The sequence below is a fragment of the Mauremys reevesii genome, linkage group 6, assembly GCF_016161935.1.
Source record: "Mauremys reevesii isolate NIE-2019 linkage group 6, ASM1616193v1, whole genome shotgun sequence".
In the NCBI taxonomy this organism is placed as follows: Eukaryota; Metazoa; Chordata; order Testudines; family Geoemydidae; genus Mauremys; species Mauremys reevesii.
Window position 1 is genome coordinate 85234844 of NC_052628.1, and position 21643 is coordinate 85256486.

The window sequence follows — 21643 nt, forward strand, 5'->3', positions numbered from 1 at the left end:
TAATCAATTTTACTTTAAAAACTATGTAAAAAAATATGTTTGTTACCAGAGTTTCCTTTCTGTGTGTCTGACATTTCTTCATTTAAGTCTTTCTGAAGCTGTCTTCTGACATTTCTGCTTCCTGCACCTTCAACCTCATGAAAAGAGTCTTTTCTTGTCCTGTTAAGCATAGGAATCCGAACTGTAGATTTGTACTCTCTCCAGCTCTCTGAATTGCCACGATGGTCATCGGATATCCATTTCTTAATTTGGTCTTTTTGGGTATCATTTATCCTAAACCCTTGGTTGTGACCCATGTTTTTAAAAGAATTTGAGCTAATCAGAATACTATGTGGTCCTTTTCTGGGACTGTTTCCACAGTGACCTTGTGTTCCCTTTTTCTTCTGAAAGCCCATATCTATTTTTTTGCCATGTCCGTAATCCTCCATGGGGTGGTAGTCGTGTTGTAAAGGGTTCCTTTTCAATTCCTCTTCATCTAAAACTCCCCTCTCCTTCGTTCTTTTGGCAAAGCAAGGTTTTGCAGCATCTCCCATTGTAATTGATTTTCAATATAATAATTTGCACCTGGAAAAAAAAAGAAGGTAGTTTTAAATAATCAACTGTTTAACAACAGATTAAAGAAGAATAAAAACGTAATAGGTTTAGGAAATGAGTAACTCATCGTTTTCCTCAGTACACCTTGCACATCGTATAAAGACTAGAGCTGAGAAATTTCTTTCCCCCAGAAAGTAGTAAATTTGCCAAAATATGAATTTATCAGGGCACCAAAACTATTTGCAAATACGGTAAATAGTTTTAACCAAAAAAGAATTTTTTTTACATGAAACATTTTATTTCAACATTCGTTTTGAAACAAAATGTTTTTTTCAAATTAGCAATCAAAACTTTTTTGTTTTGACCCATCCACTCCCCCACCCCCGGTTTGCTTTTGGTGATAAATCCACAAATAAGATCTATATCACTAAATGTCAAGCATTTTCATTTTCTTTTTACTGTATTTCTTTATTCTGTATCAAAGCAATACTACTAATTTAATTTGAAACTGAACTGTGCCGCCATCATTTCCCTCCCCATCCCACCCGGAAGCTGTAACTCAAATTCAAGACAACATTTTGAAGGGCTAAACCCAGGCATGAGTAAACGAAACATGTCACCCATCTGAAAACTATTAGGTTTAGATATAGCAGCACACACGTAGAGGAAGAAAAGGCTAGATGTACAACGGTATATATAGACACCTAAAGATGCAGACAGGCACTTTTGAAAAATCCAATGAGGCACCTAACATTATGTCTATACTGCAATAAAAAAAACCTGTGGCACTAACTCACAGAACCTAGGTCAGCTAACTCAGGCTTGCAGAGTTTAGGCTGCAGGGCTATACATTTCAGTATAGATGTCCAGGCTGGAACCTGAGCTCTGAGGCCTCCCCCTCCCGCTTGTGTACACTGCAATTTCAGACCCTTGCAGGCTGAGCTGCAAGAGCAGCTGTGGCCATGCTGTGGGTCTTTTATCACAGTGCAGATGTACCCTGAGTTAGCTTCCTAATTGGGACTTCGGTAACTAACCTGCTGAAGTGCTTTCATAAAACCTACTAGGCCCTACACCTGCATCGTTAGGTACCTAAATACCTGTGTACATCCGACACAAAGTCTTGAATTCTCTCTCGCACATATTTTATGAAATTTTGTATAAATAAAATAGGTTATTTTCAAATGAAGTGGTCTAAATCACACAGATGTTGCACTTAAAATTAAGACATAATAAATTGGGTGAATACCTAGATGGGTGTACTGGTACTAAATCCATGATTACACAGTGTTTTAGAGCTAGGGTGACCAGACAGCAAGTGTGAAAAATCGGGACGGGGGTGGGGGTAATAGCCGCCTATATAACACTAAGTCCCAAATATCGGGACTGCTCCTATAAAATCGGGGCATCTGGTCACCCTATGTAGCACTCCACAATTGATCCAGGCTACTGGCTAAAGAGCAACAAAGAGTCCTGTGGCACCGTATAGACTAACAGATGAGTCTGACGAAGTGGGTATTCACCCACAAAAGCTCATGCTCCAATACTTCTGTTAGCCTATAAGGTGCCACAGGACTCTTTGTTGCTTTTTACAGATCCAGACTAACACGGCTACCCCTCTGATACTTGGCTAAAGAGAGAGTTTTACACCCTTCAAAATAACTTTCCACACACTCCACAGATTAACAAAGAATCAACTATGCAACTATATATTAGTAACAGGTTTCAGAGTAGCTTCCTGTTAGTCTGTATTCTGTGATCTAGCAACATGTTTTATAATTGTCCCAGAAAAACCCAAATACACACCCAACGCCCAGGGGAGGTTATGAAATGCACCACGCACAGGGAGGTAGCTCAGCGTTAAGGTGCAGGAGGGATTTGCCCCACAGCAGCAGCAGGAATCACGAGGCTGAGCTGTCAAGCCGCTGCTGCCTTCCTGCCAGGGTGCGCCCGCGCTTGGGTTTACTCTCCATCCTCCCGCCCCGCGGGACCTGATGGGCTCCAGCAAGGACGGGACACGCCAGCCCCGCGCTGCGAACTGCCGACCCGTGAGGCCGCCTCACCGGGCCGCCAGCGAGGGGCCCCGCCGCCCCCGGGAGCCGGTCCCCGCAGCGCACAACTACCGGCCGCTGGGGTCGAGAGGCCGGGCGGGGGGCGAGGGGCCGGCAGGAACTCAGGGGCCCGGCCCGGGGTTCCCCCTGCAGCGCCAGGAGCCGCGGGGCAGCGAGACAGGCCGGGCCGCAGGCTGGGAGGGGGGGGGTCAGGCGCGCGCGTCCGGGAGCCCAACAGCCGCGGAGGGGTCGTGGGAGGGGCTCGAGAAGAGCCGCCGCCGCGGCCCCGGGCACGACACTCACCCTCGGCTCTTCCGGTTATTGCTCCCTCTTCATTGTGCCGACTCGCGGCGGAAGCGCCTGAAGTCCTGCACAAGCCCGTCCGGGCAGCGCTTCCGGAAACGCTCCCCCAGTCCGTCATCACGCGCCTTAACCGGCCCGGCGCGCGGCGATGACGTCACACTCCGGCCGCCATGACACTGGAGGCAAAGTAGAACGCGCTGCCTGTGCCCATGGACAACGGGAGAGGACGGGGCTGAGGGGCGGAATGGCCTCCTCGGTGGTCAGAGCCACGGTCCGGGCCGTGAGCAAGAGGAAGATACAGGCCACCCGGGCCGCCCTTACTCTGGTGAGTATCGCGGGGGGTCGCGCGGCGCCCGTTAGCCCCAGGGCCAGGTCCGTGGGGTGGCGGTGAGCGGGGCCGGTGCCCGGTGCCCGGCGGGGTGTGGGGCGCGTCTCCGGGCGATGGGTGCCCGGCCCCTGCCGTGGTGAAGAGCGGCCCCATGGCCTGTACTGAGCAGCAGTCTGGTTTACATGGGGCACTTTCCTTGTGCTGTGTGCGACTAAGGCCCCCATTGAACTGCTTGTAGTGTGTTTGCGTATGTACATACAAATGTATACGTAGGTAAGATTTATGCTTATGACCGCCGATTGCTTTTTTTCTTTTGATGCCGTGTCAGAATAGATCTCTACGGCGTGTCCTCATCTAAAAATGCAGAAATAAGGCTCGGAGAAGGGCACTGAAATGAGCAGGCGCACTTGTGAATGAGGGGGCTTCTGATACAAGGAGTGCTTTCTTTAGAAAATACAATAGTAAGAAGACCAATGATAGAAATGAAAGAGACAGAGGCCTACTTAGATGTTCTTATGTATCCTTTCCTCCACCATATACACTCAGGGTGGCACTTGATGCATTTAAAAAAAAAAAAGCAAAGTTAGGATCTAATTCTGCCCTCCATTGCCCAATCTCTCTCTCTCTCTCCTGCATGGCATCTGCAGAGCAACGTTCTATTAATACAATTGTAGGTCCATCAGCCATTTCACGGCCTCCTTGTAAGGTGAAAGATGACGACCTTCACACTAATGTCATCAAACCAGCCGCTGAACTTTGACTGTCAACCTCCCAGTCAAAAGAGCAATAAAATAAGTACACAGAAAAAAAATGTTCATTCTAAAACAGGGGTTGTATGCAGATAATTGAGTGTAGAAGTTGGCCTTCAAAATCAACAAAAGGAGTATGATTATTAAATGACATGCTTAACTTGTAGAACTCACATGCTACAGGCTATTATTGAGGGTACCTGATCAGTAAGACTTAAAATTGGACATTTGGGAAAGTATATTAAAATCTGAAGTGTTGCATCTCCAAAAATAAAGAAATACAAAATTAGTAGGGCTGGCAAGTAATTAAAAACATTAATCATGATTAATCAGATGATTTAAAAAAATCTCGATTAATTGTGCAATTAATTGCACTGTTAATAATAGAATACCATCTACATCTTCAAATATATTGATTTCATATACAACACAGAACACAAAGTGTACAGTGCTCACTTTATATTTTTGATTACTGATATTTGCGCTATAAAAACAAAAGAAATATTATTTTTCAATTCACCTCATACAAGTACTGTACTACAATCTCTTTATCATTAAAGTTGAACTTACAAATGTAGAATTATGTACAAAAAAGAAACTGCATTCATAAATAAAACAATGTAAAACTTTAGAGCCTACAAGTCCACTCAGTCCTATTTCAGCCAATCGCTCAGACAAACAAGTTTGGTTACAATTTGCAAGAGATAATACTGCCCGCTTCTTGTTTACAATGGCACCTGAAAGTGAGAACAGGTGTTCACATGGCACTGTTTTAGCCAGTGTCGCAATGTGCCAGATGTCTTAAAGATTCATATGTCCCTTCATTCTTCAACCATCATTCCAAAAGACATGCATCCATACTAATGAGGGGTTCTGCTCGATAACCATCCAAAGTAGTACAGAACGACACATGTTCACTTTCATCATCTGAGTCAGATGTCAGCTGCAGACAGTTGATTTTCTTTTTTGGTGGTTTTAATTCTGTAGTTTCCACTTCGGAGCATTGCTCTTTTAAGACTTCTGAAAGCATGCTCCACACCTCATCTCTCTCAGATTTTGGAAGGCACTTCAGGTTCTTAAACCTTGGGTCGAGTGCTGTAGCTATCGTTAAAAATCTCACATTGGTATCTTCTTTGCATTTTGTCAAATCTGCAGTGAAAGGGTTCTTAAAATGAACATGTGCTGAGTCATCATCTGAGATGCCTATAACATGAAATATATAGCACAATGCGAGTAAAACAGAGCAGGAGACATACTGTTCTCCCTAAAGAAGTTCAGTCACAAATTTAATTAATGGATTATTTTTTTAATGAGCGTCATGTCCTCTGGAATGGTGGCCAAAGCATGAAGGGGCATATGAATGTTTAGCATATCTGGCATGTAAATACCTTGCAATGATGGCTACAACAGTGCCATATATGAATGCCTGTTTTCACTTTCAGGTGACATTTTAAATAAGAAGCAGCCAGTATTATCTCCTGTAAATGTAAACAAACTTGTTTGTCTTAGAGATTGGCGGAACAAAAAGTAGGACTGAGTGGAACTTGTAGGCTCTAAAGTTTTACATTTTGTTTTTGAGTGCAGTTACATAACAAAAACAAAAATCTACATTTGTAAGTTGCACTTTCACGATAAAGAAATTGCATTATGGAATTGTATGAGGTGCATTGAAAAATACTCTTTGTTTGTTTGTTTCTCATTTTACAGTACAAATATTTGTAATAAAAATAATATTAAGTGAGCACTGGACACTTCTGTATTCTGTGTTGTAATTGAAATCAATATATTCAAAAACGTAGAAGAACCATCCAAAAACATTTAATAAATTTCAATTGGTATTTTATTGTTTAACAGTGCAATTAAAACTGCGATTAATCGTGATACTTTTTTATTGCAATTAATTTTTTTTGGTGAATCGCATGAATTAACTCTGATTAATCAACAGTCCAAAAAATTAGAGTTTACAGAAAGAGGAAGTGAGATACAAGTGCTTTCGAAAACATAACTTTGAATTGCCTGATGTTTTTTCATGTTAAATTTCAACTATGAGAGTGAGAAGGCAGGTGAGGTAATTTTTTATTTTTTTTTTAATTGGATTAACTTCAGTTGGTGGAACATACAAACTTTTGAGCTGCACAGAGCTCTTCAAGTCTGGGGAAGGAAATCAGTGTGTCTGACCTAAATTCAAGTTGGGATAGATTAGTAAACTTATGGCAGAACACAAGAGGCCATTTAAAGCGGTCATTTGAGGGTTAGATTGGTATGCATAACGGATTTGAAGTGGGCAGTTAAGGTTGAGCAGGCGGGGTGGGGGGTGTTACAAATTGTTGTAATGAGCCATAAAACCAATGTCCATGTTGAATCCATTTTTTTTGATGTCTAACAGAGTAATGAATTTAAGTTCCCAGGCTCGCCTTTTGAAGATGTTCTGCAGATTTCCTTTGTGGACAGATATTGAAAGTGAAAAGTGTTTACCTGTGGGTGATAGTGTTTTTGATCTTTTATAATTTTTCTATGCAAGTTTCATTTGAGAGCATAGTAATTATCTGGTTTCTCCCCAGTTGTTGGGGCATTTCATGTGCTTGATGATGTATACCACATATTGTGATAAGCATGTGTAGTTCCACGAATCTTGAACGGTGTGTTTGGGGGTGGAGAAATTGATCACCACTGCAGAGGTGATAATGTCTGCAAGTTTTGCATCTTGTTGCTGTGGTAAGTTCTTGTGCCACTTTGAGTTGGTGTATCCTGGTCTGTGAGGAGCTTGCTTTGGATGCCCAGTTTGGCGAGGCCTGGGGGCTGTTTGAAGGCCAAGAGTGTGGTTGGGAAAGATTTATTTCAGGATGTGGTGCCCATTAAATATGGGTTATAATTATTTGATACCCTGGAAGGATTCCAATGTGGGGTGGTAGTAGTGTGCCATCAGTGGGCTTGTTTGTTTTCTGTATCGAAGCAGGTTTTTTCCAGGGCATTTGGTGCAATCTACTTCTCTGGTAGAATGTCCTTGTGGTCTTTTTTTTTTTTTTTTTAATATCAGGATTGGAAGGGACCTCAGGAGGTCATCTAGTCCAACCTCCTGCTCAAAGCAGGACCAATCCTCGGACAGATTTTTGCCCCAGATCCCTAAATGGCTTCCTCAAGGATTGAACTCACAACCCTGGGTTTAGCAGGCCAATGCTCAAACCACTGAGCTATCCCTCCCTACAAGTGTGTTAAGGAGTGTATCCTAGACTTTCTCTTAATAGCATATTCTGTGGTATCTGAGTGTCTTGCTGTACAGAACAGATTTTTCTGGATCTGTGGAGGTAATGTGGTGATCCGTGGGTTTCTTGTATAATGTCGTTTGTAGGGTTCAATTGTTGAAGCTAATAGTGGTGTATAACAGAGGTGAAAGTAAGCCGGTACAGGCCAATACGGTGTATCGGTAAGAAATGGCTGAAGCATTCAGTATCAATTGGTAAAATAAGCTAGGTTTAACTATAGTAATAACAAAAAATCTGATTTATCGTCTGTTTGCAGTAAACATCCCTCTCTGCAAGCAAACCAACCACCCCTAAGCGTAGTTGGAGAGGGAATCAGACTTGACCTGGGAGACTAGGAGAGCTGAAAGGCAGCAGGCTGCGGGGGTCAAAGGAGCGCAATACGAGCAGGACCCAGGAGTCTGATTGTGCAGAAAGCCCCTTGCTTCCCACCCAGTTTGCTCTTGGGCTGGTTCTCCTGAGGGCCACCTGCACTCCAGCATGCAGATCCACACGCGTGGGCCCATGGGGGACGAGGCAGCTTGGGGAGCGAGTGTTGTGTGCATGCTGCAGGATGGAGGGGTGGCTTTGCGCTACATGCTCAGGGCTCTGTGCTCTGCTTCCAGCCCTTGAGTTCATTCATTATTCAGCCAGCTGCGGGAGGGAGAGCTCACCTGGCTACAATCGGGGAGAACCAGAGCCAGGGACGCGCCTTCCTTCTCCTGTGTCCGGGCTCTTTGGGGGAGTCTTTGCAGCAGTCCCTGTTGCAGGCAGCTGTGGAGTGCCAGAGGCAGGGGGCTGGGGAGCAAGGCGTGGGGCTTGGCAGCGTACAAGCTGGATTTCGCAGCATCTGGCGCCCCAGATGAAACTTCTCCATCTCGCAGCTCTTTCCCACTGGAGGGGCTTGCTGCTATTTGCTACTCTGTGACACCCCCCAGGCCTCAACAAATGAACAACCTAAAAGTCATCCATAAAAGGGTATGTTTACACAGCCGATGTTAAAGTGCTGCCATGGCTTTAACATCAGCTGTGTAGACATACCCTTAAAGCTAGTACCAGTACTCTAGAATGTAAGCAGTAGACAGCTACTGTATCAGAGTTATGCAAAGGATCTATGAAGTAAAGTGTGTAGGAGTGGAGGTGGGAGGGGTTGTGATACAACCATACTAGTAAGAAATTTAAAGTTACTTTCACCCCTGGTGAACAGGAAGTTGATGCTGGTGTGGGGAGTGATGTGGGAGTGTTCTACAGAGAGTTTGATGGATGGGTGGCAGTGGTTCAACTTGTGGTGGAAATCTGAGGAGTTTAGGTCTTCTGTCCAGACAATGAAAATATTATCAGTCTATCTCAGGTATATCATTGGTTTCATGATTAGTTTTTCCAGAAATTCTTCCTCAAGGTGGCCCATGCAGAGGTTGACTTATTGGGGAGCCATCCTAGTATCCATTTCTGTTCCCGTGGTTTGGACAAAGTGTGTGGTATTAAGTTGTGAGTGAAGATGAAATGGGTGGATTTGACAATGTGTTTAGGGTGGATATCCAAGTGTTGTAAGTTCTCTTGTAGGTATTTGAGGTAGGCAGCAATGCCATTATGATGAGGGATGTTGGCGTGGCACGGATGATGTTCAGAGGGAGGTTGTTAATGTTGCAGAGTTTCTGGAGGAAGTTGATATTGTCTTGAAGGAAGCTTGCCTTTTGTGTGGTGAGTGATTTGAGGTTTCAGCCATAACATTACTTTGATTATCTTGCAGTCATAACCTTACGTATCTCTTCTCATTTTAAAAAAAACCCTACAAAATAAACAAAATTGTAGTGGTTATCTGTGACCGTTACTGGCAAGAATACAATATGAAGCCAAAGGACTATTGGGGGCATAAACTGATTTCCAGCTCAGGTCAAGAAGTTTTCCTTCGGTATATAGATTAACCTTGAAAAAAAATATCCAGAAGACTTATCTGAATAGCTGCCAACACTCCACATGCATACAGGATTTCGGGGACAGGCTTGGAAGGAATTGATTAAAAATTCACAAATTACAGATGTAATGGCTTTACCCCTCAAAACTATGACACAAAATGGCTTAAACTTCAGAACTCCTCAGTGCATCTGCTCGCTTGGGCTGTGTGCTAAGATCGGGACATGAGACTTAGTTGATGGTTTTATCAGATGCAGAAGGAAAACTGCATCAGAGTACAGTTATTTCGACTTGAGAAGGTTATCTTCACAATTATAAAAGCAAGATTGTTTGTTTGTTTGTTTTTAATGAAAACTAAACTTCTATAGAAACTGCCCTCTATTCACCATGGAAATTTCCTGCTCACCATTGATAAGTGGGAGAATGCAGTTGTCAGTTTTGGCTTTCTTATGGTAAATTTATACCATTATGAGGGCTTATATTTTCCTTTGCATTGGCTGCCAATCTTCACTATGGGGGACATGCTATTGAACTAAGTGTGTTTGGTCTCTGGTATTGCAATTCCTATGTTCCCCTGGTGATTGAACATCAGGCTACTTGCAGGTATATAAAGTAGATTTTTTTGATGGCTTTATTTGTTTCTGAAGCCAGTTCTGTGGCACCTAGACTTTGCTAAAACTGATTTCTGCAGAGCCAGAGTCTGGCTAGCTTCTCATAGAAACACTATTAGGTTAAAGATCATAGTTTAATAACATAAGAAAACTTATTTTATCATCTTAAACTGAAATAATTTCAAAATTCGCAGTCTCACGGTCTATGTTTAGTTATTCTAACATTTCACTCAGGTTGGGCAATGAAGGCATACTAACATTTTCTGGGTTTTATGCACTAGCACGATATTGCAGTATATGGTTGCAAACTTAACAAAAAAAATCTTGTGGCGAGCTTCTCAAGAAGTTTCTCAATTTTCAGTACTGTATTTTTCAAAAAGATAATCTAAATTTTAGTCTCTAACTTCCTGTGATGTATTCATTTATTATCTACAAATGTGTAGTCTGTCTGGTGGGAGGCAGGGGGCATCTGGTCCCCTTTACATTATGTTTTCAGCTTGTGGTGAAGTTTATAAATTAACTCTGCTCTTTTCCATAAATCCTCATGTGCATTAACCAGTTTAATTTTATGAGACCTTGTCTACACTAAAGGGAAAAGTTGATCTAAGCTACATAATTTGAGTTACGTGACTAGCGTAACTCAAATCAACGTAGCTTAGATCTACTTACTCTGGGGTCCCATTGACTCCTCTTACTCTCCTCAATCAGGTGGAATACATTAGTCAATGGGAGAGCAATCGGGGGTTGATTTAGCGGGTCTTCACTAGACCCGCTAAATCAACCACTGATGCATCGATCGCTGCAGCGTGATCCTCCGGTAAGTGTAGACAAGCCCTGAGTCTACGTCTGACAGACAGCTTAAAATTATGCAATTTAGGGTGTTAATTGTAGTTTGTAACCACAAAACACAACAAGTTGAATAGTTAGTTTATACTCTCGCTAGTGACACCAATGTGCGAGGTGGACTTCTAATGTGCAGGAGGAGAAGCTGAAGTGAAAACTTGAGAGCTGTGAAGCTGGAATGAAACTGAGCTTTTATTTGCAATGGACAGTAGAAGCAGTAGAAGACTGAATATTATTCAGAACTTTTAACATTTTTCAAAGCAAGGAAAAGTTAATAAAATCTCTTTATTTTTCAGACTCCGTCAGCTGTACATAAGATAAAACAGCTTCTTAAAGATAAACCTGATCATGTAAGTACAAATGGATGGCATTCTTGTACACTATTCTAATATTTTTTAGCTTAACTTATGAAGAGCACTCTTAATTATTATTATACTAGCAGCTGTCCTGTGTAGTACTTGTGATTAGTGTAAAACAATGCAGCTTGAAACAATCCTTGTCGACACTATTTAGACACGAGATCTTCCTTTATGTTTTAATAAATGCATTTATCCAACAAGCTTTATTTTCATATACAAAAATCAAATGAGGTAGGGGGAAATGACTATAATGACAATAAATCAACTGTCATAATCTTTGAGACAGATTAAACTCCGACATGCATTCCTTAAAGGTTTCACAAGACTTTAAAGTATGTCCATACTACCACTTTAATGAAACTAGTCTAATCTGTTGATGTTAGTAAGGTAATGATTTCCTAGTATGGCAAGAGGTCTCTAACTATTGATGTGAAGGTATTCTTCAAATAATTTTATGAAAATTTTGAATTTCTCAAAGCAGGTTATTTTGTGGTGAAGTATGTTATGTCCACATAATGTTGCCCCTTCTGGCCTGAGGGTTAGCCAGTATTTGGGGCCTTGCTTGTTTCTGTTAGGAGAAGACATTGATGCTACTAGTCAGGTATTTCTTGGTGTGATCCTGTTTATTTACAAGAATGTACACAAATTCCTGTTTCTCTGAACACAATAAAAACAAACAGCAGGTGTTTTCCTTACTCAGAAATCCAAATCTGCTCCAGCAAGTACTATGCCCAAAAGAAAGTCTGTCTCTTATCTTCTTATCAGGGCCACTCTCACGACTACTTCTCTCACTTTCTGTTTACCACACACACAGCTACAACCAGCCAAATCCCTCGTCCCTGTGTTTGTAATTAGTCCCAAGGAACCCTCTTAGCCCACATGGTTTAGCTTCTGATCGACTTTGCCATGTGGCCATTGCCTTGGGTGGTGGCTTGCTTGTTTCCAGCTATCACTACATATAGGGGCATTTAATTGTTATATGCCCGTCAGTTTTTATGAGGTCTGTGATTGTCATAAATTAAAGATCTTGTTGGTGGCAGCCATTAACACCATCCAACACAATAATTATACAGATTATTTCCCTTACTCATAATTATGTAGTAAAGATTTCATGTGTAGGGTACAATATGGCTGTTCGGAATAGACAGTGTCACTGTGCAGTGTTTTCTGGTCCACGTGTTCCTGGCAACTACTCTTCAACTGTTGTTTATGCAGATCTTCTTTTGGTCTGTCCTATGTGTAGCTAGTGATTAGACTATATTGAGTGAATCAGGGCTGGCCTTACCATGAGGTGAACTGAGGTGGCTGCCTCAGGTGCCAGACTGTGGGGCACACCACTAGGACCCAGAGTGTAGAAAACTGTGTCTGCTGCTGGTGCATATGTATTCTCTCTGCTCTAGATGCACAGAGATGGTGGAGTGCTGTGCTGGAGGAAGGAGGGCACAAGAGACATAACAGGCAGGCAGGAGAAAAGGTGACAGGGAATAACAGAAAGCAGCAGGCACTGCAAGGAGAGAGAGGAGGAGAAGCCTCTTATGTACCTCTCTAGCACCCCCAGGAGCCTGGACTGATTAACACCAGCTTCTCAGGGAGCTTCCTTCTTTCCTGTTGCCTCCCTGAATCCACTTGAGGAGAACAGGCAGTCAACTGAAGTAGTAGGAGCCAGCTAGGCCCTTAAGATGCTGATATCTTCCCTCACTCAGGCCCTGCTACCAGCCTTCTTATTTGTCCTTTTCCATTGAGTGTTGAGAGCCACTATAGTTGGCACAGAACAGCAGTCATAGGTGGAAAAAAGAAAACTCCCATCTGGGGCAGCATTCAGAAAAAGAAAGAAAGCAAAGGAAGCTTTTCTATATAAGCAGGAAGGAGCTCTCCTGAAATACATAGACACAAATGTTCACGGTGAGCCTTCCGGCCCCAGTGAGGATGCGAGTGGTGAGGAGATGCCTGATCTTCCGGTTAGAGTGCAGGTGACCTGGCAGCTACTGCAGCATCCATATCTCCATCTCAAATGGATGTAACCATGCACATTCCTGAAGAAAAGTGTAGATCAGAGAAGAGTGTGATGGAGGCACAAGAAACAGCTGCTGCTGAGTTTAGTTCCTTAAGTCTAGATGATCCAGGACTGTGGACCCACTTGAGCAGTAGCCTGAGGGACTTTCTTGTAGTGCATTGGCCACAGTAAGTGGAAAAACTTCATGTTCCCCAAAGACAATGAAAATAGAAGTTTCCATCCAACACATTACTGGTGCGAAATCCGCAATGGTGACAAAGTGGAGAGGCCATGGCTTATGTACTCAAAAACCCAGAATGCTGCATACTGTTTTTGTTGCAAACTCCTCCAGTCTAATGTTCCAGCAACATTGGGTTCTACAGGAACAAAGGACTAGAAAAATCTGGCTAGAAATCTGTCATGTCATGAGAAGGCAGCAAATCACCAGAGATTATTCCATAAATGGAAAGAGCTTGAAATGAGACTAAGGTTAAAGGCCACCATAGATAATCAGCATCAAGAGAAGATTGCATCAGAGTCTCTTTACTGGCAAAATGTTCTGAAAAGGCTCATTGCCATTGTGAGAATGCTACCCAAAACCTAGCACTGCATGGCACTTCAGATCAGCTGTATGTGCCAAACAATGGAAACTTCCTTAAAATTGTGGAGCTGATGGCTGAGTTTGATGCTGTACTCCAGGAGCATCTAAGAAGAGTCACCACCCAAAAAATGCACACACACCACTACCATGGAAAAACAATTCAAAATGAGATCATACAGTTCCTGGCAACAAAAGTCAAACAGAAGATTGTGGCAGATTTGAAGTCAGCAAGGTATTACTCAGTTATTCTGGACTGCACACCTGACATCAGCCATACGGAACAAATGACTTTAATGGTGCATTTTGTAACAACAACAGAGCCTAGTGAAAATGTCCCTGCAATGGTAACTATCAGAGAGCATTTTCTAGAATTTATTGACATTGCTGATACTACAGGATCTGGTATGACAAATGTGCTTCTTAAAAAGCTGGAAGATATGGAATTGTGATAGCTGACATGCGAGGTCAGAGCTACGATAATGGTGCCAACATGAGAGGAAAGAACAGAGGAGTGCAGATATGGATCTGAGAGTTAAACCCTTGAGCTTTTTTTGTCCCATGCAGTTCTCATTCATTGAACTTGGTGGTCAGTGATGCAACATCAGCTTCTAGTGAGGCTGCTGAATATTTTAATGTAATTCAAAGCATCTATGTATTTTTCTCTGCATCAGCTCATCGATGGCAAATTTTGAAGCAACATATGGGAACATCCTCTCTGATACTGAAACCACTGAGTGCCACACAATGGGAAAGTGGAGTGGAGGCGATAAAGCCTGTCAAACACCAAATTGGGAAGATAGATGATGCCACAGTTGCCATTATGGAGGATAATGCTATGACCGGAACTGTTTGTGGGAGAACAGGGGCACAGGGAAATGCAATCACCAGAAACATACATAACTTCAAATGTCTGTGTCTTCGTGTTGTGGGATGACATACTGTTTGAAATAAATGTTGTAAGCAAGAGACTCCAAGGTGTTGACCTTGATATATCTGGAGCAGTCGAACAACTGGACAAAGCAAAGTCATATCTACAGTCTTACCGGTCAGATGAGGGATTTCAAAACATTCTGAAGAGTACACAGAAGTTGGCACACTGAAGCTATTTTCCCACCCATTCAAGAATACAAGAGACACTGAGGAAGAAGACATTTTGATTACAAGGCACGGGATAATCTCATAAGAGACCCCAAACAACAATTCAAAGTTGAATTATTTAACCAGGTGCTAGATTGTGCAATACAGTCAGTTGAAGAACGTTTCATGCAGCTCAAGGAACACAGCAGTATATTTGGGATGTTGTGTGATATTCCAAAACTCCTCACTATACCTGAAGAAGACCTACATCAGCAATACAGGGCAGTAGAGCCAGTGTTGACACATGATGACATGCACGATATTGAGGCGAGTGATTTAGGTGATGAACTGAAAGCCCTTTCCAGATACATTTCAGCAGGATCAACTCCAAAGGCTGTTCTGGAATATATGTGCACAAATAAGATGACCACCCTTTTTCCAAATGCTTTTGTTGCTCTGCGCATACTTCTAACACTTCCGGTAACAGTTGCCAGTGGAGAACGCAGCTTCTCCAAGCTGAAGTTAGTAAAAACACATCTACGCTCCACAATGACACAGGAGAGGCTGGTCGTCCTTGCAACCATCTCAATAGAGCATGAGTTGGCCCAGACTATGGACCTTCAGGAAGCAGTTCAAATCTTTGCAGCCAAGAAGGCACAGAAAGCACCACTTCGATTATTCAAACAGATAAAAATTCCATTGTTTACTATGCAGACAAGAAAAGTTATATTTGCAGTTCAGGCATTTGAAAGTTAAATGTTACTTAAAATTTTTGAACAAGGCATTTTAAGTTGTTAGTTCTCCTTTATTGGGATAGGTGGCAGAGCAGTACCATGAGAGGAGTAGAACAGGAAGAAGGCAGAATTGAGACCTTTCAAAGTTTTGGCCCAAGGGAAGGGGCATGGGGGCGTCATTTGAGTTCCCCGCCTCAGGTGCCAAAATGTTATGGGCCGGCCCTGGACTGAATTATGAGTCAGTATGGCTTACTGGGTCAATGCTGAGCAGATCTTAAAAATGGGAAGGGCTGAGTGGTAATGTGGATAATGAAAACTGCAACCCATGTAACTTTTTAGTATACTGTGAAATAGAGGTTCTCTCCACTAATCAGCATAGCAATGCTGTGAAAATGTAACTGTATTTGGCTCAGCCTCAACCTTGCCAGCATTATGTAAATTGCTTCAATTGTTCCTACAATGAGGAGAAGTAAGCACCAGCCTGCAACTCATTGCAACAGGCATGCAGAAGATCTGTACTGTGATTTTTAGTGGGGCGGATGAGAGCCGGGTGAGAGAATTTGGAATGCATCCCATTAAGCCCTAGAACTGGCTTCCTTTCTCTGGTGAGTGAGTGTTCAAGTTTGTAAAGTGCTGTGGTCTGACAGTACTATATAAACAAACTGTCCCATTTGAAGTCATAAAACCATTTGTCTTTGAAGCAAGATTTTCTCATCCAAACTGCTTAAAAGACCAAACACTTACAAGGGTGCCAACAGTTTTACTAGTGAATTACATTAGATTGCTATTTTTACACACTGTAGGTCTTTGTCCACAATAGGAAAACTTATATGTGTAGCTTTCCACCATTGCAATACTGCATGTGATAGCAAAGGTAGAATGGAAGTTGTAGTAGAGGCAGGGCTCAGGCTAACCCTGACAATATGATGGTAGAAGTGCCTCTGCTCCGTTGACATTTTCACCACTGTTACTACCACTAGTGTAGAATTATAGGTATAAATTGTACTAGTGTAGTGCATGGGAGTTAGGCTTCAGTTTGAGTATATATTATGCATTTTATAACTTAAAAACTCTGACTCACTTTTCTAGTTGGTCCGTACCAAAAAAAAGCAACCCAAGACATTTTGGCTCTTCATTCCTAAAATGAATTCATCCTAATGTTAACCCTAGATGACAAGGGAAAAACACGAGTGGTAGCTATCGAGTTGATTAGTGCACTGAGTTTCCAATTCTCTGCTGGCACACTGTACATTTAAATAAAAGTGAATAAAACTCTTATGTTTCAGGTAGGTGTGAAAGTTGGAGTCCGTACAAGGGGGTGTAATGGACTTTCATACACATTAGACTATACAAAAACAAAAGGCGACTCTGATGAAGAAGTAGTTCAAGATGGTGAGTGTTTATTTCTTCTTATCTATTTGAAGCAGTAAAAAGGTGGAGAGGGCAGGTGCAGAATAACTTGATTACTAAACGTCCAAACTATAATGGAGTAGAGACAGGCTTGAATTTACTAGATACATGAAGTTACTGAGAGAAATCCTTGGATGCCTTGGTAGGAATTGCTGTTGCTGTCACTTTAGATTCCATTGTAAAAGTACACATTTGTTAAAGCTTCCTGGATTAAATTAAATGCTGCTAGCACAGAGGGTGCCTTTTCCCTCCCCACCATATGTCCAGGCTCACCATGGGTTGGAGTTCTCCAGGGCCTGGGAGGCTACATTTCCATCTGGTTGTGGGGTAGCAGCTTTAAGTTAATACTTGAGTATCATAGGATCCTCCTTGTGCAGGTTGCTTGGTGGAGCACATCCTCCAGCAGACTTTGTCACAAGCACTTCTTTGTCAGCACAGCCTACTTCTGTTGGCCAACCTTGGTGGCTCCAGGCCCCTGGGGTTGCTGCATCCCTGGGTTACATTGATATATACTGGCACTGAATATACTAAGATGAAACAAAGGACCTTCCAAAAAACACAGCTTTTATATAAACAAATGGATTCCCTTCTTGGGTTTATCATTATTGGTATTGGTTTTTATTTCTTCATCTGCAAATTGCAAAATTGGCTTATTAAAATGAGGAATCATAAATAGTCTATAAATCAAAAGTGCAGTCTTAATGTTCAACATCCTGCAGCCTGTAAAACTTCTGTATGTTATTGGAACAGGCAGGATTTCCGGCTATTAAGACTTTAGAAGCACTAATTCCTAGCCCTGATTGTTTTGCTTTATAGTATATTGGATGGACCTTACACCTCCCACTAGTACAGAACTAAATATTGCTAGTAACTCAGCTTCACCCATATAACTTTGGCAAGGGGAAGGATAGTCCATTTGAGAAGGAAATAAGAAAATATTTTTGAGGCAGGTTTTCTTTAAAAAGTCAGCTGCTTGAAAGCAGCGCAGATCTTTGGAATGTTAGTAATCCCAGTAGAAATGGATTAATGAACATAATTCATAGACACCAAGGTCAGAAGGGTTCACTGTGATCATCTAGTCTGACCTCCTGTGTAACACAGGCTATAGAACTTCCCCCAAAATAATTCCTACATCATATGTCTTTTAAAAAAAAATAAATCCAATCTTGATTTAACAATTGTCAGTGATGGTGAATCCCATGGCCCTTTAAGTTCTTCCAAGGGTTAATTACTCTCACTATTAAAAATTTACATCTTATTCCAGTCTGTGGGAGTGTCAAAGCTGCACTTTATTGCACAGTTACACAATTACATTGGCATGACCCCTCATGAAGTGTAAATAAATATACCATAATATCAGTACTCAACCATTTACAGATAGCAAGTGATAGTAATCTCAACTTTGAGTTCTTTAGCAGAGGCAAGAAAAGGATGAATATCCTGAAAGTAGTAAGAAAATGCAGCAATAATTTCACTGACAGACCTCAGTTTTTAGCTTCATTTTATATCAGTTATCTACCAGATTGTACTGTAACACAAGACCTGTGTCAGATTACATAACAGTTGTTTTGTTTTTGTTCCATTCAAGGAGTCAGAGTGTTTATTGAAAAGAAAGCACAGCTGACACTTCTAGGAACTGAAATGGACTATGTAGAAGACAAACTATCCAGTGAATTTGTTTTCAATAATCCAAACATCAAAGGAACATGCGGCTGTGGAGAAAGCTTTAACATTTGAAATCTCAGGACTATTACCTTGGCTTTTAACACCATGAAACACTTCTTCATCAGTGTGACTTTTTAAAGCTGTCACATTTCTTTCAGGTTTTTAGGCTTTGTAAAGTGTGGCTGAATTTCAAGGAAAATAAAGTGAATGCATTTTGGAAATGTAACCTGTGTGTTAAATTTCAGCACTGGTGTATTTATGCAGTAATTTGGGGTGAATTGGGCTCTAGACAGTAAGAACAGGGAGGTGCAATAGCACTTCTGTGTTTTTATATGTGAAGGGAAATAAATCTCAATATTGCTCCTTTTGTCATTTCCCTCTCCTTCATCCCTACCAGCCCCCCAAAAAGTGTTCTGTAAGAACACACTCTGTATGCATTCTGCTTTAATTAGAAGAAAATGGTAGGACTGTATATGTATGAATAGGTTTCAGAATTAACTTACACTCATTTAAAAAGAACACACACACATCTGATAGAGGTTTCCAGTATCTTTACCCCTTGATGCTTTATGGATTTCCTGGTGAGCTGTTCTCAAAGAAAAATTAATAAGCTCTAAGAGGGAGGAAATCCTGCCTTCTAGTGCTAAAATTTTTATATGTTATGTCACCAACCGTAGTTGCATGTTGGAATGAGCTAATTCAAGTCTCCAAAGTTATGCTCACCCTTTCATTTTGAGTTATCTTAGTGCCTATATAAATGTTTGTGCTTGCTACAAGGAAAGGAAATCTTTGTTGCAGGCAAGAAGACAAGTAGTGTGGTGTTCAAGAATAATGCAACATCTTCAACCATTTGAATGTTAAGGCAGAATGTGCACAGGCCTCCTTTTCCGACATCCGATTTGTCTGTCTTTTCCCCCAGTTGACCAAGACAGCAAAATTCCTAAACTGCTTCCAACCCAGTACTTGTATGTATTCCCCCTATGCTATCTGGTCACCGAAGAAGGGAATTGTTTTATGATGGTAGAAGGATTTTTGTTACTTTCTGGTCATCATACTCACGACTGACTTTCTGTCACAGCTCAAACCTCATTGGTAACTTGAGTAGATGTTAGGTTTTCCCTGGTAAGGTTGACTCTAAATTCTGTTCAACAGTTGTTTGAGGTGAAGGTAACTTTGTAAAAGGAAAATTCCACTGTAGTTTAAAAAACACTAAAGAATCTTTGACTTGTGTAAAATCAATGAAATTAGCTTTTTTATTAAACTGACACCAGGCATTAATTTAAGGGAAGACAAAACTTATTGCTTGGAAGAAGCCATTTGCTTCGATAGAAAGAAACTAGTTTATCTCTCTCTTGCACATTAAGATTCTTCTGGCTACACACCAATCTTCCCAATGTGTATCATTCTTCAGCACCTCCTCCCCAACTACTCCAGTATCGGTAAATATCTCTCTAGGCTTTCCGGAAAGCCAGAGTAATTTAAGTGGCCACGTATGCACCAAGCCACTCGCTTGTGCAGCTTGCAGGAGGAGTAGAGAGGGGAAGAAGCTATTGTTACTAGAATAGTTGAGCTGAAAGTTGGCCAAAAAGAGTGGGGAGGAGACGGAGGTGGAAGGGAGCTCACAAGGAATACCTGAATCTTGGCTTTAAATAAGGAAGGAGTTGGAGTGGTTGAAGGAGATGGGACTGAATAAGGCATAAAGCTTGGAGATTGACTATGTGGAGTGAATTCATTCTGGAGAGCTGTTTATTGGTACTCGAGAGGGAGAACTGTGGACTGTTACCTGTTGAGGGAGTGGAAATGTAGCTAGAACTGGCTGAGGGAGGAGGAGATAAATCTATGGCATCCTCCCTGCAGTAGGCAGCACAGCCCACAAGAATAGAAGGTTGAAGCTTCCACGTGTATTGCTTAATTGATATTCATACTTGAGTTTTAATTATTTTGTAATGTATGCAATTTTGATGTAAAAACACTGGAGTTTTCCTTTATCAGCTGTCATACACAAATAGTTGCTTTATTATATATAGTAGTTATAGAACAGTAACAAAGTATATAGGGAAAACCTGACGACAAGCTCAGTAGATTTGAATTTCTAATGCTACAGTCCTCCAGTCCTGCCAAAAAATCAAGTCTATATGGTATTGTAGAGCTAATGTCTAAAATAGTCCCCATGATAGACTAATGCTCTCATTTGTAAATCTATTCTATACTGGAAAGTTTAAAAAAAAAAGAATGTAACAGGTGGTTGGTAAAAGTGCTGTCCCTATATTCACTCTAACTGTGTTTTGAGTTCTTGAGGGTTTTTGCATATTCATGGATTCATGTATATGCTCTGTGAGTGAAAGTTCATACTTTCATATTCTGGGAAATAGTCTCTGAAGAGAGTTGTCATATTTACTAAAGCACCTAACGCACAATCTATTAAAGTACATTTATGTAAATGCTGGTAACTTATGTATGAATATAGTTTTGTTAATCAGTCCATCTATAACATGTGCAATACTGTATGTAGAGTTCTCAGCTGTAATAAATAACTGCCTGTTGGTAAACATGAAATACTCTCGTTTTGCACAGCTGTAACAAATGAGCACTTCAGGATAATACAAGTAATTCTGCTTATAGCATAACATTGTATGGCTTGTAAACTGATGTTCACCGAGGAATATTCACTTCATGTTTTCTAAGTACTAATAACACTGGAAACTGCAGTAAGTATGTAATAATAATGATAGTTTTAAGTATAAAAATGAAAATATTTTGCTAGTCTCAGAATATACATACATTGAAGTCCTCTTTATACCTTAACGGGAAAAGTAGGGTGATAAAGGGTAATTAAGTTTTTTGTTAAACTGTTCAACTTTCTCTCTTAAGGCTGAAATTCAAGCAGACAGATGTTCATTTTTAAAATGTCTACCTGCCAAATATACATATCATAGATTCCCAATGACCCCCCGATCCTTCTTATCAGATGTGGCATTGTGATCGAACCCATCCAGTGTCGTCCTGCTTCTCTGCACTGTGCTAGTATTAGTTCATACAGTTAGTTCTTTTTGATTATTGTGTATATAAAAATGTATTTTAAGTAGTCAGGCACCCACACCTGTGGCTTAAGCAATATGGCAGAAGCAAAATCCTTAGTATTCCAAACATGCTTTTTCTACAAAGCTTCATTGCTACTTAATGGCAGGCACTTCTGGTGCCTGTTTTGCCTCAGAGAGGGACACATCCCCAACTG

The 21643-nt window shown here is 41.3% G+C and overlaps 2 protein-coding genes across 4 annotated transcripts in view; one reads left to right on the forward strand and one right to left on the reverse strand.

Moving 5' to 3' along the window:
• Positions 1-3019, reverse strand: part of TUT7 (terminal uridylyl transferase 7) — a 46939-nt gene extending 43920 nt beyond the window's left edge. Inside the window, exons 1-2 of one of the 3 annotated variants that reach the window (XM_039545938.1) lie at positions 2886-3019; positions 47-564 (exon numbers count right to left, since the gene is read on the reverse strand). In XM_039545938.1, the coding sequence (XP_039401872.1) occupies positions 47-533 (487 nt within the window). In that variant the 5' untranslated portion in view covers positions 534-564; positions 2886-3019. Of the gene's footprint in view, positions 1-46; positions 565-2337; positions 2846-2885 lie in introns of those variants that run through there. The other 2 variants (XM_039545940.1, XM_039545939.1) reach the window with 2 other exon arrangements.
• LOC120408741 (iron-sulfur cluster assembly 1 homolog, mitochondrial) lies at positions 3001-20964 on the forward strand. The gene is made up of 4 exons (XM_039545942.1): positions 3001-3210; positions 10866-10919; positions 16620-16725; positions 18332-20964. The coding sequence occupies exons 1-4, from the start codon at positions 3034-3036 to the stop codon at positions 18478-18480; spliced, it is 486 nt and encodes a 161-aa protein (XP_039401876.1). The 5' UTR covers positions 3001-3033; the 3' UTR covers positions 18481-20964.
• Positions 20965-21643: the final 679 nt, after the last annotated feature.

Excerpts from the sequence above, each read along its gene's own strand:
- LOC120408741 (XM_039545942.1), top strand. The coding sequence starts at position 3,034 with ATGACGTCACACTCCGGCCGCCATGACACTGGAGGCAAAGTAGAACGC. Across the intron at positions 3,211-10,865 it reads CCCGGGCCGCCCTTACTCTG|ACTCCGTCAGCTGTACATAA; the intron begins GTGAGTATCGCG and ends TTTATTTTTCAG. Across the intron at positions 16,726-18,331 it reads TGAAGAAGTAGTTCAAGATG|GAGTCAGAGTGTTTATTGAA; the intron begins GTGAGTGTTTAT and ends GTTCCATTCAAG.